General features: G+C 42.3%; 2 protein-coding genes across 2 annotated transcripts in view; one reads left to right on the top strand and one right to left on the bottom strand.

Annotated features, from left to right (window-relative positions):
* LOC119174329 (Fas-associated factor 2) overlaps positions 1-11456 on the bottom strand; it is an 89874-nt gene extending 78418 nt beyond the window's left edge. Inside the window, exons 1-6 of the mRNA XM_037425186.2 lie at positions 11361-11456; positions 10908-10976; positions 10709-10812; positions 6378-6496; positions 4739-4768; positions 1114-1214 (exon numbers count right to left, since the gene is read on the bottom strand). Of these exons, the coding sequence (XP_037281083.2) occupies positions 1114-1214; positions 4739-4768; positions 6378-6496; positions 10709-10812; positions 10908-10976; positions 11361-11417 (480 nt within the window). The 5' untranslated portion in view covers positions 11418-11456. The remainder of the gene's footprint in view (positions 1-1113; positions 1215-4738; positions 4769-6377; positions 6497-10708; positions 10813-10907; positions 10977-11360) is intronic.
* Positions 11457-11680: 224 nt separating this feature from the next.
* On the top strand, positions 11681-12624 carry LOC119174328 (BRCA2 and CDKN1A-interacting protein). Its single transcript, XM_037425185.2, has one exon. It carries the CDS (start codon positions 11704-11706, stop codon positions 12580-12582), a length of 879 nt encoding a protein of 292 aa, XP_037281082.1. The 5' UTR covers positions 11681-11703; the 3' UTR covers positions 12583-12624.
* Positions 12625-21077: the final 8453 nt, after the last annotated feature.

The raw sequence follows: 21077 nt of genomic DNA on the forward strand, positions 1-21077 counted from the left end.
AAGGAGACAGTCTGCGTGCGTGTATGAGTGCATTCGTGTGTGCATGTGTATGTACATGCATGCATATCGCTGTCACATTCTGGTTGCAGAGCAAGTGAAGCGAAAAAAAAAAATTCGCATGAAAACTTTCAACCAATGTATTACGAAATTTAAGCACATTCTTTAAGAGCTTCAATCGACACCTGACCCTTGCCAGTCTTGCTGTTAGCGTCTCGCAGGTGGCTCCATTTTGGTCCCTGGCAATCTCGACTGCATGGTATGGTGTGAACTTCCTTGGGCCCAAAAGGTCAACCCAGAGTTGACACGGACAGAGCCCATGTTGGGGCACTCGGACCGATCTCATCAGCCATACTGTGCGCCATTAAAAATAAGCCGCGTGAACTTCTACTTGAAGAAGTACTTATCAGACAGTAAAAGCGAGCGCACTGTTTAAAGCAGTATATCCTGTGCAGTTTGTTTCTGATACTGCCGTTGCGGGACACCGACAATCATATTTTGCGTTTGATGATCTAAAGCTATCTAACGCTTTCACACTAATAAACGGTGTTATTCACATGAATAATCTATCCATAAATGGTACATGCCTAATTTCATCACTTCATCTCCATAAACAACAAATATAGTTTCAATTGCCACGCACCCCTAAAAGCTTTTGCAGACTTGCCCATATTCATTATAGAATTTATAGCAAATGAGCCCTTACTAATGCTGAATCATTACTTCTTAAAGATGCTGCAATACGTAAACCAAGGTCCCTGGATCTGTTTTTTTGTTGGTTGCTATCGACATCTTCACACACTTTTGTTTCTTTCACACCTGCCTGGTGTTCAGCCAGACTGCAGTGTGTCACAAGTCAAATGAACGTTGAACATAGGCCCCCCCAATCATTCACTGTTAAAATGCTTCCTTACAGCGAAAGCCTCAGTTGCCAGCATAGGCATATGGTGAACATACACAGGCTCGCCAACATGGGCCCACCTACATGGGCCTGCTAACATGGGTCTGCCAACATAGATATCCCCATTTGCCTTTTCTCAACATTAATTGCTTCCCTTATACATACAGTTGAAAAAGAAAAAGTAACATGGTATGTACTAGTAGTCCCGTACTCACCTGGCTGTACGTGCCCTGATAAAAGACTGGGTGATTGCTCCCATATCTGGTCTCAAAGGCTTGAATAAAGTTCAGCACATCAGCCAGGGGATCTGTACCCACTGCAATGGCAAAGACGTGGTAACTGAGTGATATGGGAGGCTATAAATCATCTTGCTCTTCATTCAAAATTGAGGACTAAGTGATTTTAAAAGTAAGCTCTATCATTAAATGATTGGTCGGGTGGTTAGCCCAGTTGAATCGCACAACAAAGTGCGGAAATACAGCAGAACCTGTGAGAAACTTTGTCAACTTTGAGTTCTTGAAGAAGCGACTAGATCTTGGGACAACGGCACGTTAAAATCATGAGCAGTAAAAAGAAAGTTCCAACATGTCGGGAGCACGGACCGCTGCCATGTCATGGTTCCCACACAGTGCAAAAGCTGTGTGGAGAATGTTAACACAACAGCAGCAGAAATTTAAGGACAACATTTGCAGTCATGGGGGATGAATTGAAAGATGAAAAAAAAAAAAATCTCCGAAACTTTATCTACCTTTGACTTTGGATCCTATTGGGGCAAGGACAATGTAAGTGGGAACCGAACTATAGCATCAGGATGCCATATATGCCCAGTGAGTTGAGCCACTGTAGCAAGTGGCGGGAGCTTGCGGTCAAATACAATTTATGCTGTTCAAATATGCAGGAAACTAAAATGTGTTGCCCTTAGGCTACACTTCTAACTCAGACGAAATTTACCTCGATTTGTAGCATCTTCAAACAGTAATACAAATTCTAGTGACTACAGAAGTTTAAGCCTGAGAACTTAAAGTGCCCCCCAACAAACCACTGCTGCAAAAAAGCGAGCGTGCCTACGGCAACTACGGTACAAACTGAATGTGAAGAAACCAGGAAAATATGCTCTATTATGCAGAAGTTTCGTTTACTGTGAGATGAACAGGGCTGTAGTGAGGCAGTTTCATTTAAGGGAGCAGACTGGTCTTAGACATTTTTTGTTTATTTCATCAGTGATCTTGATAAAACTGCACAGGATTATCCAGTTATTTTTGCTGATTTCAAATATTTAATTAGTTTTCTTGTACCTCATCTTGTTCCTGAGATAACTTAAGTTCACACCCTATTGTTTAAGGCCACCATAAAAAAGAAGTGCTTAATTGAATAAAGTGATATAAAGCTTAAAGTGATATTAAAGATACACCAACATAGACTAATAACTAGTCTTGTGCAAATATTCGAATGCTTCGAATATTCGAACGAATAGTTGAGTATTGGAATTCCCTTTGATTTGAATTTAAATGATCGAATATTTTTGAAGTATTCGCAATGAACAAATAAGTGTATAGTAGTCTACTTGTAAAGGTGGTTTCACTGCAATGTAGCGGTGCTAACCAGTGAAAACACCTACCTAAAAAATTCATTTTGCCGTGAAGCCCCCTTCAAATTTAAAGGGGACCTGCCACTCTTAACGAACATGGTCAGAAAACGCTGCCGATCGGTAGTCGAGGCTACCTAAAACATGCGAGGCAAATATTTTAGCGCAGCACGTGGCCTGTAATTTACTATAAATTTTCAAAGCTAAAAATTCCTTTTTTTCCTCGGCAAATGACACTACAAGTTCAAAAATCCCTTATCACGGCAAAGAAGGAATATACGGTTCTGGTCACAGGAATTGGCTGATTTGAGCATGGCGCGCTTACATTACCGAGGCCGCCGTTTGTCCACAAGTATGTGCGCGATTGCACTGAAAAGCCACGTATTTGAAGAAAAAAATGAGGTAATCAAGGTTTTGAGGTGCGTGTGGAGTATTTTCTTTTATCGTGCCATTCCTCCCTGCTTAGGTTTCAGCTATTTCATCGGGACAAGAAGAGAGAATGCAATTGCAGGACGCGACAAATTTTTGGAACTCCGCTCGTACTGGACTTATTTTAGAAACTTTGCGGTGGTAAATTTGTGAGGCAACAAGCATGTTTACTGCCTCCATGGCTGCTTGAAAAAAAAAAAAAGTGTTGCAGGGCCCCTTTAAAGGAACATGTTACCCTCAAATCAATTCTTCATTTTGTTAAGCTTGTTATGACAGCTTATATGATCCAAGTAAAATAAATTTTAAAATATTAAGTATCCTATACGTTAACACTTGCATCCTACCGAAGTTACTACTCAAGGTTGTTTCGACTTCCTTTGAATGAAAAAAAAAAAAGGCATTTGCATAGAGCCCCTATTTCAATCCAAAAGAAATATTGTGCAGGTTAGTTGGGTCATGATAAATAGTCCCTTTTTTATATGTCATACACACCATTCGAATTCGATTCGAAATTATCCGATCAAAATCACTATTCGCTTCGAACCTAAAATTCACTATTCGCACAAGCCTACTAATAACTATAGATTGTAAGTATGCAAGAGTTTGTTTTTTAGGCTTTTTTTGGTTATTTTACAGCGAAATGAACTATTCGTTTCCAAAAGCAGTTGGAATGATGTTACAATTTTGATGAGTAATTAATTAAAAAGGCTTGCACCCTTATTTCTGCTCCCATACTTGCATTCTATACACATACAGGTTTCCATTTCAAAAAGAATTATTATTGTACCTACCCTAGCTGCAGAGATATCGAGGCCTCGAAATTGAACAGTCGTAAGTTTCCTTTATGAGAAAAATGAAAAAAACTGAAAACACATAGCTTCTTCAGAGAGCGACAATCATGGTGCGCAGATTTTGCAATCCTCATAAAGGTGCTCATGAATTCGTAGCAGAGCTTCCAACACAAGTGCCGACAAATTATAAAAAAGCCTTGAAGTTGGTTTCGCATTTTTTTGCAGGTACCGCATGTTGACAACACCAAGAATCTCGACAGTTAGAATGACATTACAAAAAAATTACCCCTTTCTGGTGTGTGGAAATATGCAGAGAGATAGAAAAATACTTGCAGAAACCAAATATGTCAATCTTGAAACATGAAGTTTTTGTCACTTTTTGGTCCCAAAGACCAGTCTGCCCCCTTAAGCAGCAGAGCAGTTTGACAGAGTTCCATTTACTAGGGGGGACTACTGAGTAAAGGGAAGACGACAGTTATCACGATGAACAAATGCATGAAGAGCACACACAAACACAGTCATATCTTATCTCACGGCCCTGAGTGGTTCAGTATTTACACAAGCACCACTGCAGGTCCCAAAGCAACTGTTTGTGCTAGGAATAATATTATAATGAATGAACAGCTGTCCAAGCTTCAAATGCAATCTAATCACATGTACTTATCTTATGATCAAGTTCATGATAAAATTCACAAAGTCAAAGCCACATATACACACATGGTCAGCACATCTAGCATGAGAGTAATAACTTAATAATATTTACTGCAGGAAATATGGTTATCCACTAAAGTTAAAATAATGTACAGCTGAAAAAAAAAAACAGCAAAGCTCGGCGTTCAAATGGCAATTGGAATGCACGATTACTGAACAGCATTTTCCGAGGTTCCAAGTTGCCACAAAACAGGACTCGCAAACATTGTTGATACTTTCTGATCATTCAAGCCCAGAGACCATGACAATCAACTAGAAAAGCAAAAAAAGCAAGCAAACAAAAACAAAAAACAAGAGTGACCTGGTGTCAGCTGCAATACTTACATCTTCTTGGCCCTGGCCAAATTATCCTCCCTGCAGAATAAAGGAAATGTTGCAGCCACAATTTACAAGGGATTTAGGTTGGTACAAGCCTTATAGTAAAGCATGCACACTTCTAATTAAGTGCACTGTACACAAAGAAAGCATGAACAGCAGATGCTAATAGACGAACTTCAAACCCTAAGAAAGCAACAAACTCCGACGCCTATTACTAACAAGCATTCACCTTCATAGGAACAGCAGCTTCGGATAATAAAAGCTGGTGCATAGCAGTACTGCCTTTTCTACAACATCCAAGATTGTGCAAATGCTGGCTATTCCATAGCAGAGTTAACGTTAGTTACAGATTCAGTGTGTACAACAAAATAGCACAGTAATAATGCCCGTATACGCAGCATTGTAGCAAAAATTATATTCTTCTTCTATTTTAACTACGAGCTCTCTGTCAACTGGCATTTTTCACACGCTCCTGAGGCAACCCAATGGTCAATTACTAGCTAGGCAGCAACCAATAATTATATTTACATAATTATATTTACAGCATATGACACTCACATTAACTAGAGGCAGAGATGCAGAGGCAATATAATCCTAATTTAACATAACCTGTATATCTATTAAATCATGCTTTTTAACACGGCTACAACCTTGCAAAATTAGGTATTTTTGCTACAAGGGAATAAAGAATAATGACTTGAGCAGCTTAAGGTGTTTTGCCACACTTTAAAATGACACCAAAAAAAGGTGAATTTTCGTTTGCAATATTTGAAAAATGTAGACATTCAGAAGTGTAGCCCAGCAAAAATTACATCTTCATTTGGTTCAGTTATGATCGTTTTTGTGACTACCCTCGAACAAAAAATTACATGCCAGGAAAATTTGTTTGTTTTTCATAAAACCAAACTTTCACACATTTTTTTTTCACAAAAGTTTATAACTTTTTTTTTTTTTGACTACCCTCGAACAAAAAATTACATGCCTGGAAAATTTGTTTGTTTTTCATGAAACCAAACTTTCACACATTTTTTTTTTCTTTTTCACAAAAGTTTATAACTTTTAAAGAAATCAGTATTTTCAATAAAGCTTTCCAGGGTTCTTGCTTAGACATTAACCTGTGCCATGCTAGATTAACTAGGACAATTCAAAAAGATAAGTTTTGTTGTCAGTGAATTTTTGTTTAAGTACAGCCATTGAAATTACACAATTTTTAGTTTTCATGCAATAATATATGCAATATTGATAGCATAAAGGCCTAGTTCATTGCACAGCCTACGTAAAATCTACGTAAAAGCCATAAAGCTGCCAAGAGATTTTTTTCTCGAATAGATAGACTGGCAGTTGCAACTGTTGGCATGGCGGACATATGGTATTTTGACATTATAAGTACTATCATCTTTTTACCTAACTTACTTGATGTGCCTTTTTAAACAGTCCTCCCAAATGCAAGCAAAAAACAGTTTTAATGCCTTCAAGTTCAACAGCAATAAAGAGGTGACATACGTGTGCTTTGAACGGGGGTAAAGAAGCCCCACGAAAGCCATTGAACAATAAAATTCCCTTTGCAAGTTCACTGCAAACATCAATATTCCCATAGCAAAATGAAGGCAAGGACCCGCACGTAAGGTCGAGCAACTCCACTTACATGCATACCGTATGATGTTTAACAAGGTGTTGTAGAAGAAGGAGAAGGGGAAGATAATGATGAATTTGCTCCATCCCAGAAGACCACTGGGCTGCCAGCTTTGGACTGAGTAGAATAACCTACGGATTACAGACACATCATTAGTTACTGCCATTGGTTCTAACTTGCAAATAAATCCAATGTTTTTTGCTACTAACACTCGACCCTAAAAGATTGCAAATGAAAATAGCTACACAGACTGAAACAAACAATGCAAACATCAGCATCAAGCAAGGTCAGAATTTGATACAATATTGTCGAATGAAGCAATGGAAACTTAGTATGACTCGGTACGAAGCTGGCAAATCACGTTCCATTACCAATAAACGTCGTTTGCTCCTCTATGCCCAAATAAAGCGTATGCAAAGTACTGTCACTTCCTAGTTTACGTATTCTTATGACAATTAGACAACTTGTCTGCTACTCTCTATGCATTTTCACAAAGCTGCACGATCCAACCTTCTGTCTATACTAGACAGAATAGCATGACCATCTCTTTAGTTATGTGCCATACTATGATAATAAAAGTTAAAATAAAAAATCTTCCAATGACCTTGACTTGTGGAACTGTATTGAAACTGTATACATGCCAACTAGTCATTTGATTAATGAGTAATTAAAATTTTCCTATTTAAAATGCCCTCACCCGAACCTCATTGGAAGCCTATTAATGTTTTGATTCACAATAAGTGGATCGCATAGTTTGCCCAAGATGTTTGTCCCTCTGTCTGGTAGTTAGTATATTCCTCCACATGTCACTTCTGAAAGATGCAACAATGGAGTGAAAGAGGTTGTCACTGCCCTTACGTGTGGTGCACATATTGTACCTTGGCACTCAATTCTCACATGTTGCTCATCATTCTACCATAGTCTTTGTGCCTTGTGTGAATATCATAATCTTCTTGTAGCCACTTATACGCAGCTTAAAGTGTCCACACCACGACGGTGTCTTCTGAGCAAATGCTGCGATTAAAATTTTGATTACCAAACGATTTTTTGGGCATTGGTTATAAGATGTAGTCTCTTCTATAGCTGTAGCCTATATAAGATATTCACGTGCACTATCTACAAGGGGCGCTAGTGTGGCAGTCGACGTACTTGTTGTCTCGCATGCTATCATTGTCGTACCACTACCAACCTTCTAGGCAGCATGCTTATGTTGATATTCTTCTGAGAAAACAGGTTAGTGAGGTCTCTCCTGTAGCTTTAGCCTATATAAGATATTCCCGTGCACCATCTACAAGGGGCGCTAGCGTGGCAGTCGCCGTATTTTTTGTCTCGCATGCTAACATCATCGTCGTACCACAACCAATCTTCTTGGCAGCATGCTTATTTTGATATTGTTCTAACAAAACGGGTTAGTAAGGTGCAGCACTGCCAAATAGTAGTAGTAGTAATAGACTTTTATTCAGCCAAATTTACAGGCCGAGCATTTCGACCGCTTGTGCGATGACTCGACGCTGTTCTTCTTCCCTTCGGCGCCGATCCAGTCGGTGATGGAAAGGGATGGGGAAGGGTAATAGCTGGATTGCTGAGCAGTTGGGCAGTAAAACCGTCAGTGTGACAGGTCAGCGTATGGGGAGGGACAATTAGGACAGCAGGGGTTAGACCTATATTTATAAAGGAAAAGGCGAGAGGGGGTTATCAGGCAGTTCATTTGGATGTGCCGTAGAGTTCGAGCGCAGTGAGTGATGGATGAGGGGGAGGGTAAAGACGCTTGTCGAGCCGGAGCTGGAGATATACCTCCTTGATAGTGTGACGCAAGGAGATCTGCCCATCGTTATTCACAGAGTTCTCACTGTCTTCCGAAGGTGTGGGCCAGGGAATGAACGGTGCCCGGTGCAATATATCGCGGGCAAGCTGATGAGCTAGCTCATTGCCGTTAATACCCGAATGCCCAGGAACCCAGCAGAGGCAGATAGTGGAGGGTTGAGGAGCAGAGGCCACTCGCTCGACCTCCTGTTGAAGAGCAGGGGGCAACGTGTTGTTCTGTATGTGACGGATGGCGGAGTGAGAGTCGGAGTAAATCGTGTACTCGAGGAGAGAAGGGAGGGAGGAAAATGACTGCATGGCGTGGACCACGGAAAGGACCTCGAGCGAAAGTACATTTGGCGGGTGTAAGTATGGCCCGCTGGTGTGCGTGTCAGGTGCCAAAAGGTGTGTATGGTACTGCCAAATATCATTGTAATATGCCAGAACGCTGACAGACCATGGCTATGGGTGGCGCATTAGCTGCGCCTGCGCCACCTGGCAGGAAGAGGTCATGAAATGCCTCCTATAAAAAGCTGGCCTGTTTATAGATGTGTTGAAATTAATAATTAAATAATTCAACCTTCTCAAGAATCAGGAAGCAACTTTCTTACAATGCTTCATCACTAACAATGATACAGCAGCTGACCCAAAGCTGGAATTATCATTTCAATGCCAGCTCGAAGGTTGCGAGCACAAACTGACACTGTATGCAACATAACGAATGCAAGCTTAATATCCCTTCTCCTTTATTATTTCAATGACAGAATGCTTCCTAGTCATAACGAACTGGAATAAGAATGTTTTATATGCTGGCCGGACTTGCTTAGCAAAATCTGTGAAATTTTGAGCGAGTTGTCTACACTATATGATGATGATGCAACATGACACAAAACTGCGGAGGTGAGATAACTAGCAAAACGAATTCAGACGGAGAGACACACGCCATCTAAAAGATATTATTGGAAAATAAGGCCCATGACGCATTAAACATAGATTTTAATGTGTGTGCCATGCAAATGAACACAAAAAAAACGACACCGCAACATCGACATGGTGAGAATGTAAACAAACAACTACCTACCTCACGTGTGTGCACGATGAAGATTATGACATGGAAAAGCATATGCAAGCATAGCAGATAGATGATTGATTGATTAATATGTGGGGTTTAACGTCCTAAAACCACCATATGATTATGAGAGATGCCGTAGTGGAGGGCTCCGGAAATTTCGATCACCTGGGGTTCTTCAACGTGCACTCAAATCTGAGCACACGGGCCTACAGCCTTTTTGCCTCAATTGAAAATGCAGCCGCCGCAGCCAGGATTCGATTCCGTGACCTGCGGGTCAGCGGCTGAGTACCTTAGCCACTAGACCAGCATAGCAGATTAACCTTTTACACGACACTCACATGCATATCTTGCCATGTGTACAGGACATGTAACAGTTTTGTGCGGTCAGCAGACATGCTTGAACATAGATCTCTCGACTGCTGCTCTCTGAAACCTAAACTGTGAGTGGGCACTATAAAGGTGGCTCGGAATGATTAGCTGTTGTGCAGTGGAGCAAACGAGGTTTCCAGCCATGACAAGTTTGTTATTAATTACTCAGAGCAACAGTAAAAAACAAGGAGGCATTAAGATTTCGTGCCTTGGATATGATGGCAATGTCAATGTGAAGATCAACATGCACATTGTACATGCATATCTCCGGCAATCTAACTAATTTTGGTGACCTCATGAACTTAAATTGTGAAGGAAAGCAGGAGAATCGACATTTCTACTGAGAATTCTACATAAGGCATAGTGGTGGCAAGAAAATAAAAAAATTCACAAAAATTTGTTTATTCACAAGTGCTGACTTTGCTACAAGTATGTCTTTATATTCATTTTTGAAGCACTGTTATATAGGCTACAATGTTCAATACATCAGCGCGAGTTTGAGGAATCCATTTATTGAATATTCTTGAATGATGAAGCCAAGGTTTTCACGGAAACCTGTCAAAATGAGAGGTGTCACGATAAAGTGAGAGAGGTACACCAAACGCGAAAGACTAATAAAAGGACATTCCAGCTCCCCTAACAGGAGAGTTGTTCGAGGATGTGTGTTCTGATGTCACCTTTCTGCTTATATTTTGTTTTTCGTGGTCAGTTTTCTTTATTACTTTTATCATGCTTGAATCGGTATGCCACCTATGTGCAAAAATATGTTAAACACAAACCTGGAAGAAATGCTTATAAAAAAATATTATTCTGGCCCATAATCTGCAAGCTGGCACAACCGAAACAGTGATTTGTTTACTGGTCTGCGATAACGCAACACGGCGGATTACCAGTACATGCAATATTGCGCATGCTTTGACAGGCACACGTCAACATCCTGTTGCGTTGCTCAAACTACCGCGCCACTACAGCGACTGTAGCGCTGATTTCGGGGCAATCAACAGAAGCTCCGTGCAGTCACGCGGTACTGTTGTTCTAGCAAGTGTTGGCCCTAACCAGCGATGATCAATAGCAAACTTAGGTAGACACGATCACTCACCTTTGGTCCGCATGATCGACCACAACTGATGGCTGTCGACTAGAAGGCGGCGAATAGACGGAAGGCGTACCCTCCTGGATGTTTAACGTGTCTTGAACGGCGACCTGCGGCAGATGAACAAAGGTGAACACGAGTGTTACCACGCGTCAGAGGGTCTGTCAATTCACGAGCACACGCACTCAAAGAGACGAGTTCTCACCTCGAGGTCCCAGTTGTGCCTATCCAGTATTTCTCGACACCTTTCGAGGTCTTCTATCGTCGTGAGATCCTGTCAAAATGAGAAGCATTGAAGGACGCGGCAGCGGGACGCTATAATTGCATCAAAACAGCCGAGCACACGGCAGTTTGCAGTCATGTTAGCGTGTTCCATATAGGCCGGCTGTCGCTACAGCGCACCGAACTAGCGGTTCCCCCGTTCACTCAGAATACGATAATATTGGTGAATGACAGGAACGGGTGTGCGCGAGAGCGGTTATCAAAAAGAGAGCGCAGTTTAGATCGGAAAGCGAACGCTTCAGCGCAAGAGCTGGAAACGTAATGTTGTTTATCGACAGCAACTGATGACACCTCATGCTAAACGCTTTGCGTATCGCCTCTGGTGTGAATGATCCCATCTGGTGTGCAGTACAAGTTATATTACAATTGCTCTTACCTGGAACTGTAACAGTTTCTCTGTTTGGGATGCTGACAAGTCATTGCTTTCCGCCATTTTGCTTACAATGGCCCTTCGCGTCACCTGGCGAGCAACGTGAACAGCAACGTAATTATTAATTACGAATTTCTGATTTCACAATTTCGTAAGTACGTTATAGATGTTTTAGCACTAATAAATTTTGCGAACGTCAGTAAGCAAATTTTATTTAATAGAAAGGTGTTTGTTACTGTTCAGAGTATTTTTCACGACTGCACGACGTACAATAAAATTGGCTGGTTCTAGCGCAATGTTTCTGAAGTTGACACCCAAGTCGGAAACACTGTAACCATTCAATTTGCCAATGTGTGGAAGGAACATGGCGATGTCAAAGCGGCAGAAAAGACTCGGCGAAGACGAGGAAAGCGACGGCTCGAACGAGTCGCAAAATGAGGATACCGACTCCGAGCAAGACGAGCTGGTCGACACCGAGGTAAACGTCGACTTTGAGGCTCGCACACCGGACGACTCGGACTTCCACGGCATCAAGAGGCTGCTGCAGCAACTGTTCCTCAAGGCACGTGTCAACCTCTCGGATCTGACCAACCTCATTCTGGAGCGAAACTTCGTCGCCAGCGTGATTAAGCAGTGCGATGACGATGTGGACGACGACGACGACGAAGCCATGCAGGAGGACGAAGACGGCGTCTTCGGCGTCATGAGCGTAGTCAACGTGACGGAGAGCCGGCAACGGGAGTGCGTTCAGCAGATCGTGACTCTCCTTCGCGATCAGTGCCGCGTTTCGGCCAGCGGACTGGCGGCCAAGTTTGACGAGTACTTCACAGAGGACGGCTACCAGATCGGCCTGGTGATCAGCGAGCGCTTCGTGAACATACCGCCGCGGATCGCTCTGCCTCTGTACGACGCCCTCGCGCGAGACGTCGAGGCGGCCAAGGCGGCTGGAAAGAAGTACGACTTCACGCACCTCTTGGTCATATGCAAGCAGTACAAGACGTCGGAGAACGACGAGGGCGGCGCCGTGTTTGCCAACGCCGAAGAGGAGCTGTTCGAAGAAGAAGCCGAGCTTCAGTTTGAGTACAACGTGACGCCGGAGACGGGTACCGCAGTCGGCGGCGACTGGAAGGAGGAAGACGAAGAGATGAAACAGATTCGCAAGGTCCTCGTCATACCGACCACCAAATGGGCCCGCATCATGGACAAGCTCAAGGGCGCGTTGCAGTAATAAAAGCGCAGTGCCACTTGCTGGTTATTTGGACACAAGAAACATCTACTGTGTACTCGGCGCAGCCAGCATAGTCGCACTTTTTTTTTTTTTGGGGGGGGGGGGGGGGGAGGTCTTGTACAGTGGAAGTTTGAGAAAGCATCTGCCGTTGAGCTGGCTCGTTTCGGTGTGCTTCACCGTCCGCAGTACTGCAGACCAAGATCCCGAACGCACAAAAAAAAATTACAATATTACTAATATTATGCAGGGTTTTCTTCCGCTTCGTTTGCGAGTGCCACCGAGCTCAGCTTGATCATCTGTTACGATAATGTTCCCAGTTCTTCGCACTCCCTCCGTAATCTTTTTCGTACAGACGTTTCTGCTTCTGCCTTATGAGCGGACAGCACTGGCTACTTACAAAACAAATGTCATTGTAACACCCACCACTAGTGCAGTGGCCTGCTTCGACTGCAAGCTTAACTGTTGCCTCCAAAAGCACTGGTTATGCAGTGCACTTCTAGCATGCCCATGGCAAGTGGTTGCAAAGAACTGGCCACATAGTAGAAGCAGCCGGAAGTGTTGAGACTTCCAAAGCATTATACTATCACAGAATACTCACCAGTTCTAATTTGAGAGAGTTCGATAGCGAGTCCATGGCAAGTGATGAGTGTAGTAGTAGTAGCACTAATCACTTGAAACGCTAAAAAGAGACATAGGCAGTATAACTCTTTTTTCACTGTTCTTGTGGTCTGCTCTGTTCTTGGTCATGGAGTACTGGCTTCTGAGGCAAGCAGTCTTTCCAGGGGTCCACAGTGTCGGCAGAAGTTTAAACAATGCATTCCATTTCTCAAGTTTTTCACAACAGTTCCTTCTTGCAGGAAAATGTTGTTTAAAGCATGCTACCACTGAATCTCCTGAAATATATGTTTTTTTTTATTCCCCTATTGGGCATCCAGTTACCAAACCCAGCTTTACCACAGTGATGTAACAAATGTTCTACTCAACCCATGCACAAAAGTGCTCATGAACGTCATTAATCATCCTGTAGTATTTGCACTCTAAAAAAAAAAAAGATGAGGCAAGTGTATGTTTAGAAGAACTTTGCTGAGCACACAGAATGTTTTTGCACTGCTAAACCTTTTGCTGACCGACACCTTTTGCCTTCCAACTTAAAGCCTTGTGAAGGCAAAGTGTACTGACCTACACTTAACTTGTCTACTGTTTGCAGAAGTGTTCTACTTGTGTTGTTCTTCCTTGAAAATGAAGGTATTAAAGAGCAGATCGGGGAAAACATGTCTTGCAGATTGTCCTGCCTTCTAGACACAGTATAAAACATGCACATATCTGCGCTCACTGTAAATAGGCAAATTCGTCTATGTACGCCTTAAAATTAAGTAGTAGTAAGAAAGGGCTGGAAAAGCATATGCGCCAACTCGATAGTGTGACTGTAAAATATTGGATCTAACAAAGCACATACTGCATCAACTTTAATCTGGTAGGCTAGGCTAGGGCTGTGTTCAGGGATGAAATGTTAGAGGAAAATTCACAAAGGTTTGGTAATTACTGATGCATACAAGATATGCTCTGTCATGTCCCCCTACAGCCCCAATGGATAAGAAGTAAACGACACTTTTTAAACGCAGCTATTTCATGGTCTCTTGACAATACTGGCTTGAACATGTTCAAATCCCAGTGTTCTTGACTGTGCAGATGGGTGCCCGTATTTTGTTTCTAAGACTGCAGGTGGCCTTATTTTTTTGTCTATGCTACTTATTGCCCTGGAACGAAACGGCGAGGCAGTATGTAGGCACCTATTCTTTGGAAGCCAACTTGCTGCCCAGACCACTTTCCTTTGGGGCTGATTAGACTCGTCTGAAGTAGGCCCTTTTCTGTAGCCAGGTTTCTCGGGGAAAGGAATCATGTTAATATGACTAATAAGGTGTTTTACAATATTAACGAATCATCAAGGCCTCACACAATGCGAATTGCATAACGGATGGGTCGTCTGATGCTCCAACCCATTACAAAAGTTTGTTCTTGATCACCTATTAAGTGTGGCGCATACCCACTTAAGACATAATTCTTTGTCATTAGCCGCTGCATAAAAATTGCACAAAATTCCTAGCAAGTGTGTACTGAATACCACGCTTCTTCGAAGAATAACGAAGGATAGCATAGTGAATGTTGGCATGGTGCACTAAGATTATTATTTATGGTGTAGTGGGTACCCAGCAAGTGTGCTTGTAGCAGTTACCCAAAGAGAGTTTAGAAAGGGCTCTGAAAGGCTGCTCTTTCAGCTTGCACCGCAACCACTGCACGTTCCGCGCAGGCCTGGCGGTTTTTCTTTTTGGGCCAAAGATCAAACATAATGGCGGGGAGAAGGGTGACATTGTGATAAAGGAAGAATATAAAGACTTCAATGGGAATTATTCTAGAAGTTTTTCATCATATTTGCATTGATTACGTGTGATTGCTCTACTTGATACTTGCAAGCGATACGGCACGGTTGGCTGTGGGTTCAAAAGCTTATTGCCATACTTCGCCTTCATTTAAAGATTCATGTTTAATACTCGTCTGTTAGAGCGCAGTGCGTATAAGTAAACAACGAATAAAGAAGTGTGCTGTGCTATTGTAGCTAATTCTTAAATAATAGGAAAGGTAGGTGTTGGAAAGAGATCAGCGTAATTGCAGAGTCCCAAGTGCTTTTATTGTGACGTCATGGGCAGTTACATAGCCTACTTTAACAGCCCTCCATCAGCCCCTATACACAACCTACATCGAGTCAGCACATTTTCTGTGGCGTTTAGCAGCGTTTATAGAGTAATAGAGTGGAACACGGTCTGCTATTTTAGACATTAGTCTTGCGGGCGTTGTTATGGCTTCAGTGTAGACGTGGTTTTTAATATATACCTATAGAAAGACATCCAGCGGAGTCTCCGTAGATCTTGCGGGCCACTCTACAAGTCTAGGACAGCCGATGCATTTCTCAGGAGATTCTCAATGAAGCCACGTTCGAGTCCGTTCGCAGCTGTGCAAAAGAGCTTCTTGCTGGAACCAGATATTCCCAAGCTGTGCTAGAGGAAGGTTGCTGGTGAGGTCACTCAGTTGGCCATTTAGTATTTTGCTGATGTAGTGTTCTGCGGTCACTGCGGCGAGTGTTCCAGCGAAAAAGACTGGGTCATAGTAAATGCCGCACTGAACACATGAAAGACCACCGCACCTGGTGTTGTGACTGCAACAGCCAGTGAGGATTTGTAGCACTCCAGTAATGGCCATTGCAAACATTGACTTGGGCATTGCGCGAGAATCGGGTTTTATTGCACCAGATTATGTTCTTTAGGAAGCCGGCATTATGTTCTTTCCGTATGAGTATCCAGCTGCAAAAGTCAAAACGGCTTTGAATATCTTTCTCTTCCAGCTGTTGATGCAGGTGAACATGGCATGAGTGATCTCCTCCACTCTAGTATGCGCCAAACACTGCTGCTGTAAACACTGGTCTCGGCACTCACGTCGCACACGCTTGCGTGGGAATGGGGTGCACGGGTGGCCTTGCTGACACAATGTATGGCTTCCGACTACACAAATTAGTCGTAGATGTTCTATTACAACTTCACTGTTAAGTTGTAGTAGAATACTTCACTTGCGTGAGAAGCCTTTGCTAATTCATTCAACTTAAATTTGAGGACACTGAAAGTGTCGTGCATTGAGCAGCAATCACGTGGTATTTGTTAAAGTTTGTGCACTTCAAACAAACACTGCAAAAAAATTGAACAGCATCATTACCTTACCATAAATTGAAAATTTTGTTATTTCTGGAGTTAGGAGTTTTGTGTTGAAATTGTCTCTGTGTAGTCAGTATTTAAGAAGTTTATTGAGCAATTTGTTAATTACCATGCTTGGTAGATAAAAAAATATTCTGATGCACTACATACTGCCAAGAACAATACCACACTAGTTGAAGCCTAGCGCTCATTTTTAATTTTTTATTGCTCCATGCTTTTCAGCTGAAACACACTGTATACTACCAGTGCTTGGCCTATATACAATGACTGTTCAATTATGGCCATCAATCCTGTTGACCGCCCTTAAATAATCAAGGACTAGTGTCGCCACATATCAAGACGCAATTGCAAATAATGCACTACAGACAATTTCCCATGGGAATCTGCTGCTACCATGTTTACATTTATTGTGGTCAGGCTTCTAGAAAACAACGTAGGTGTAATTAATTACTTGTTGCCCATTTTGGAATGACTACTATTTGCTCAATCATTCTCATCGCAATGGAACTATTTTTTAAAGCAAACAGTCACACGAAGTCTATTACATTGTTGATAAGTAGTATAACAGCAAACTTGGTGTTTTTTTTTAGCGACACTGTAATGCCCCTGGTTGAACCTTGTGGATGAGTATATGATTACATTTCGGTGATTCCAAATTTACTTTTATGGTGAAGTAATTGATAGACTGTCATCAATTACATCTTTGAAGGAAGTTTTTCTCGGTAATGTATACAAATCAACGTGTGACATGGTGTGCCTGAGCACTAGGGTCCCTAGAGCTTTGTGCACTGCCACTGAGCAAGCTGAACATTAAAACTAGCGTGCCAGCAAAAAGAAAAGTTGATGATGTTCACACGAAGAAGGCATTTTACAACACACAAATACCAGTCGAACGCAAGCTGGTGGCTCTTTCGACACCGTGTGGCCAGCGTTCAGATGTCCTTCCCCACAACACCAGCACAAAATTTTCTAGAGTTCATTCGTTGCACTGATGATGATAGCACAGATGTTAACAGGTTGTTCTATGGCAGTCGTTTGGCACCAACACGTATGAGTTGCGAAGTCAGAAAAGAGCCACTGCTGAGCGGTACAGGACCCAGACGTCGTCGGGAAATGCATAGTGCAAATGAAAACCACCATGGACGGCTATGTATGAGAGGAGGTGAGATTTTTATTTTCAGTATTCTCCGAGCGGTGAGCCATTAAACTCGTTTCGTTTTGAATGAAGTGAATGCTGCAAATGTGCATCTAGTTATGCACAGATTGCCACTGCTTGTCGTTAGTTAGGACTGGCAATATAAAATTGATTTATTCACGTGTCTGAAAAATTGGTTTCAACTCTGCATGTCACACAGCAAATGTCGTCTAAAGACGATAGTCTTGTGTCTGGAGAGAGTGAACAAAAACTTTATTTGATAAACAATTGTATCAGGCCAGTTGGTATGAATTCATCTTGGTAGAAAGTGCAGCCACTATTACACTTGTATTGAAGGAAGCGCTTGTGTTGTGTGTTCTGTGCAATAGTGGCTGCGCTTCCTACCAAGATGGTTTATTTGATGTTCTGCACAAGAAAATCGGTGAATGGTATTCTGCAGGCACTGCATTAGAGTGCCTCGAGTATGTAGCGGAGGCGAACGAGCGCATTGAGGCACGTTAGACACAAGTGCCATCTGGCAGTTATCTTCGAAAACGAAGGCGTGCAGCCTGCAGAGAAAGATGTGCGCCCGTCTTGTTGGTGATAAGGTGTAGAACGCAAAGCGACGGGCAGGTGCCACCACGGTGACGTCGTAGCAAAGCGTTGGAAGCACCTTTTTGAGCATCGCGTTGCACTGTCAGCGCAGCGCGATTAAACGCTACATTCCTTAGAGTTACTTGTGTGTGCCTCTTCTAGTATAAAGGCAGACATAGAAAACATCAAAGCGTTGTTGTGGCACCTCAGATATGCACAATAATTACTTTTTTATTTACAATCACACAACTATGAATGCTAAACCTTGAGCAATATTGGTGGGCGCTACGGATGGGGTTGGCCGTTTGGTGCCGTTCAAGATATCGTTAGGGCGGACAAACAGACAAATGTACAGACAGGCAGACCAAAATTTCTTTTGTCGAAGGTCCCCAAGAAAGAATCGTCTTTAAAAAGACACGGACAGGCATTGCACCCCTCTTAGTGGCAGCTGTCATCCTGCTCCCTCCCAAGACACATACAAAGGAGCGGAAATTTAGTAGTTGAGGTTCGAAGCATTGTTTCTGCAGTGTCAATTGATAGTCAAGGCTACTGACAACATGCGAACGAAGCACACAGCCCAGAAAAAACAATGCTCAATGTCAGCTAGGAATTGTTTCCTCTTTTTTATACAAAGGGATTCATATACCTAAATGACCGCACCTTATTCCCGAATTCACGGCCATTGGCTGATTTGAGCATCGTGACCTGCATAGTTACCATGGTTGCCACAAGAGGACACCACATACCCGCCAGCACATTAAAGATAAGCCCTACGCTTTCAAAGTAAACAAAAAGTGAAGATCATGACTTGCACGTCACATAACTTCTCCCTCTCATGTCATCCAACTCTGGAGAAGAGAGAAAGCAATTACAGTGTATGACAAATCTCTATTATCCCGCTTGTACATGACAGATCTAAAAATAATTTTGTGCTATTCATTCGTGAGGCAATAAAATTCTTTTAATGAAGCTACTTAATAGATATTAGAAAAGGTGTGGCAGGGATCCCGTCACACTTTCCAAGTCACAGGAAAACGTGTGTACTGGACAAACTCTGCCCTTGCGTGCCCTAATCTGAAACTGTTTATTTTGGCTTGTATGAGAATGAGCATATTTTTCAAAACAGTTGCTTTCCAGTAGTGTTCCTGCAGCTGTTGTGACAGCCATGCATAAGTACAAAAAAGTGCCTATCTTTTGCAACGTTTACACACTTTTTCAGTGAATCACCGTCCTACTCTATCATGACCAATTCTCTTAGACTTTCGTGTTGTTTTATCTTTTTAATTTGGAAACTACAGCGCAACGGCATGTATAGCACTCCCTGGTGCTCTCGCTCAATTCCCTGTTGCACGCTGGTGTTCAATGATTACCAGACAAGCCAGTTCATTATTCAGTCATCTTCGTGCTATCGTGGCCGTACACCAAAACTTATGCAGCATGACATCAATGAGTGACGAACATAATTAATTAAATTAATTTCTTGCAAATCATAATCTAGTTACCTGCATTTCTATGCTCTCGTGGCCATTTCGTTAGCCTCATATATATCACAATTGTTGCGCTTTGAGATAGGCAGCCGTGCAATTGAAGTTGTAAAGGAGTACGTCTACTTAGGACTGATAGTAACCGCTGAGCCGGACCATGAGATTGAAGTAACTAGAAGAATAATAATGGGGCGGAGCACATTCGGCAAGCATTCTCAAATCATGAATGGTGGATTGCCACTATCCCTCAAGAGGAAGGTTTATAGCAGCTGCATCTTGCCAGTACTTACGGAGCAGAAACCGGGAGGCTTACAAAGAGGGTTCAGTTTAAATTGAGGATGATGCAGCGAGTGGTGGAAAGGAAAATGATAGGTGTAACCTCAAGAGACAAGAAGAGAGCAGAGTGGGTTAGGGAGCAAACTGGGGTTAAGGATGTCATAGTTGAAATAAATAAGAAATGAACATGGGCCAGGCACATAGGTAGGATAACCGCTGATCATTAAGGGTAACTGACAGAATTCTCAGAGAAGGCAAGCGTGTGAGGGGTACGCAGAAACATAAGTGGTCAGATGAGATTAAGGAGTTTGTGGGTATAAAGAGGCAGCAGCAAGCACAGGATCGAGTTGACTGTTGGAACATGGAAAGGGCCTTCGTCCTACCTTTGGCTTAGTCAGTCTGATGATGATGATGATATCACAATTTGCATAGCACAACATGTGAGGAACATGAATGACATGCTATAAAAATAATATCATTACTAGCATGACCTGTGCACTGCCTGTTTCTCATAACATCTATTCCCACAGTGCTCGAGAACCAGCGGCCTGGAGGCGGTGTTTGTCTGGTGTGTGAAGTATCTCACCTGCATTTCCTGCCGCAACATAGTTTGCCTAGAGTTAATGTACAGTCGAACGCCTGAAGTAGCATTGGGACCATCAATAAGTTCTTTATGCTCGATATTTGCTGTCACAGCAGAGATATGAAATCTGTAACCTAACTTGTACAAAAATCCTAGATACTAGCACATTATAAAAGGCTTCTAAACCATCATAAATACAGTAATCCTTACCTGTCGCCTTGAGGCAATCCTAACTACGTTGACTTAAACATGACAAGGCGAAACTGTGACAGAACAAAGTTTGTTTGACACAACAGGCGTGCATTCATATTTATTCGGAGGAGGATGTATCTTGACCTGATGAATTTTTACAACAATGGGCAACCACACTTGAAAAAAAAGGAGTGGTTGCGAGTTGTCTTTCAATATTTATTTAGCTTTTTGTGCTGCATTTTTAGTCTTGAACCTTGTGCAAACCGAATATATTCTTCTTCGTAGCTGATATCTCGGCAGCTCTCATTTTTTAATTTCCTTTATAAAGAGAATAGATGTTACTAAAATGAAGTGTGACCAACCAAAGCTCATATTAGTTCACTATAACCTGTAATGTGCTGTATTAGAGATCATTGTTAAGAGGTTCAGCTATATAAGCCTCTGAAAGGGAACGCATACATTTGTAAGGC

Source organism: Rhipicephalus microplus, chromosome 5 (assembly GCF_043290135.1).
Source record: "Rhipicephalus microplus isolate Deutch F79 chromosome 5, USDA_Rmic, whole genome shotgun sequence".
NCBI lineage: Eukaryota > Metazoa > Arthropoda > Arachnida > Ixodida > Ixodidae > Rhipicephalus > Rhipicephalus microplus.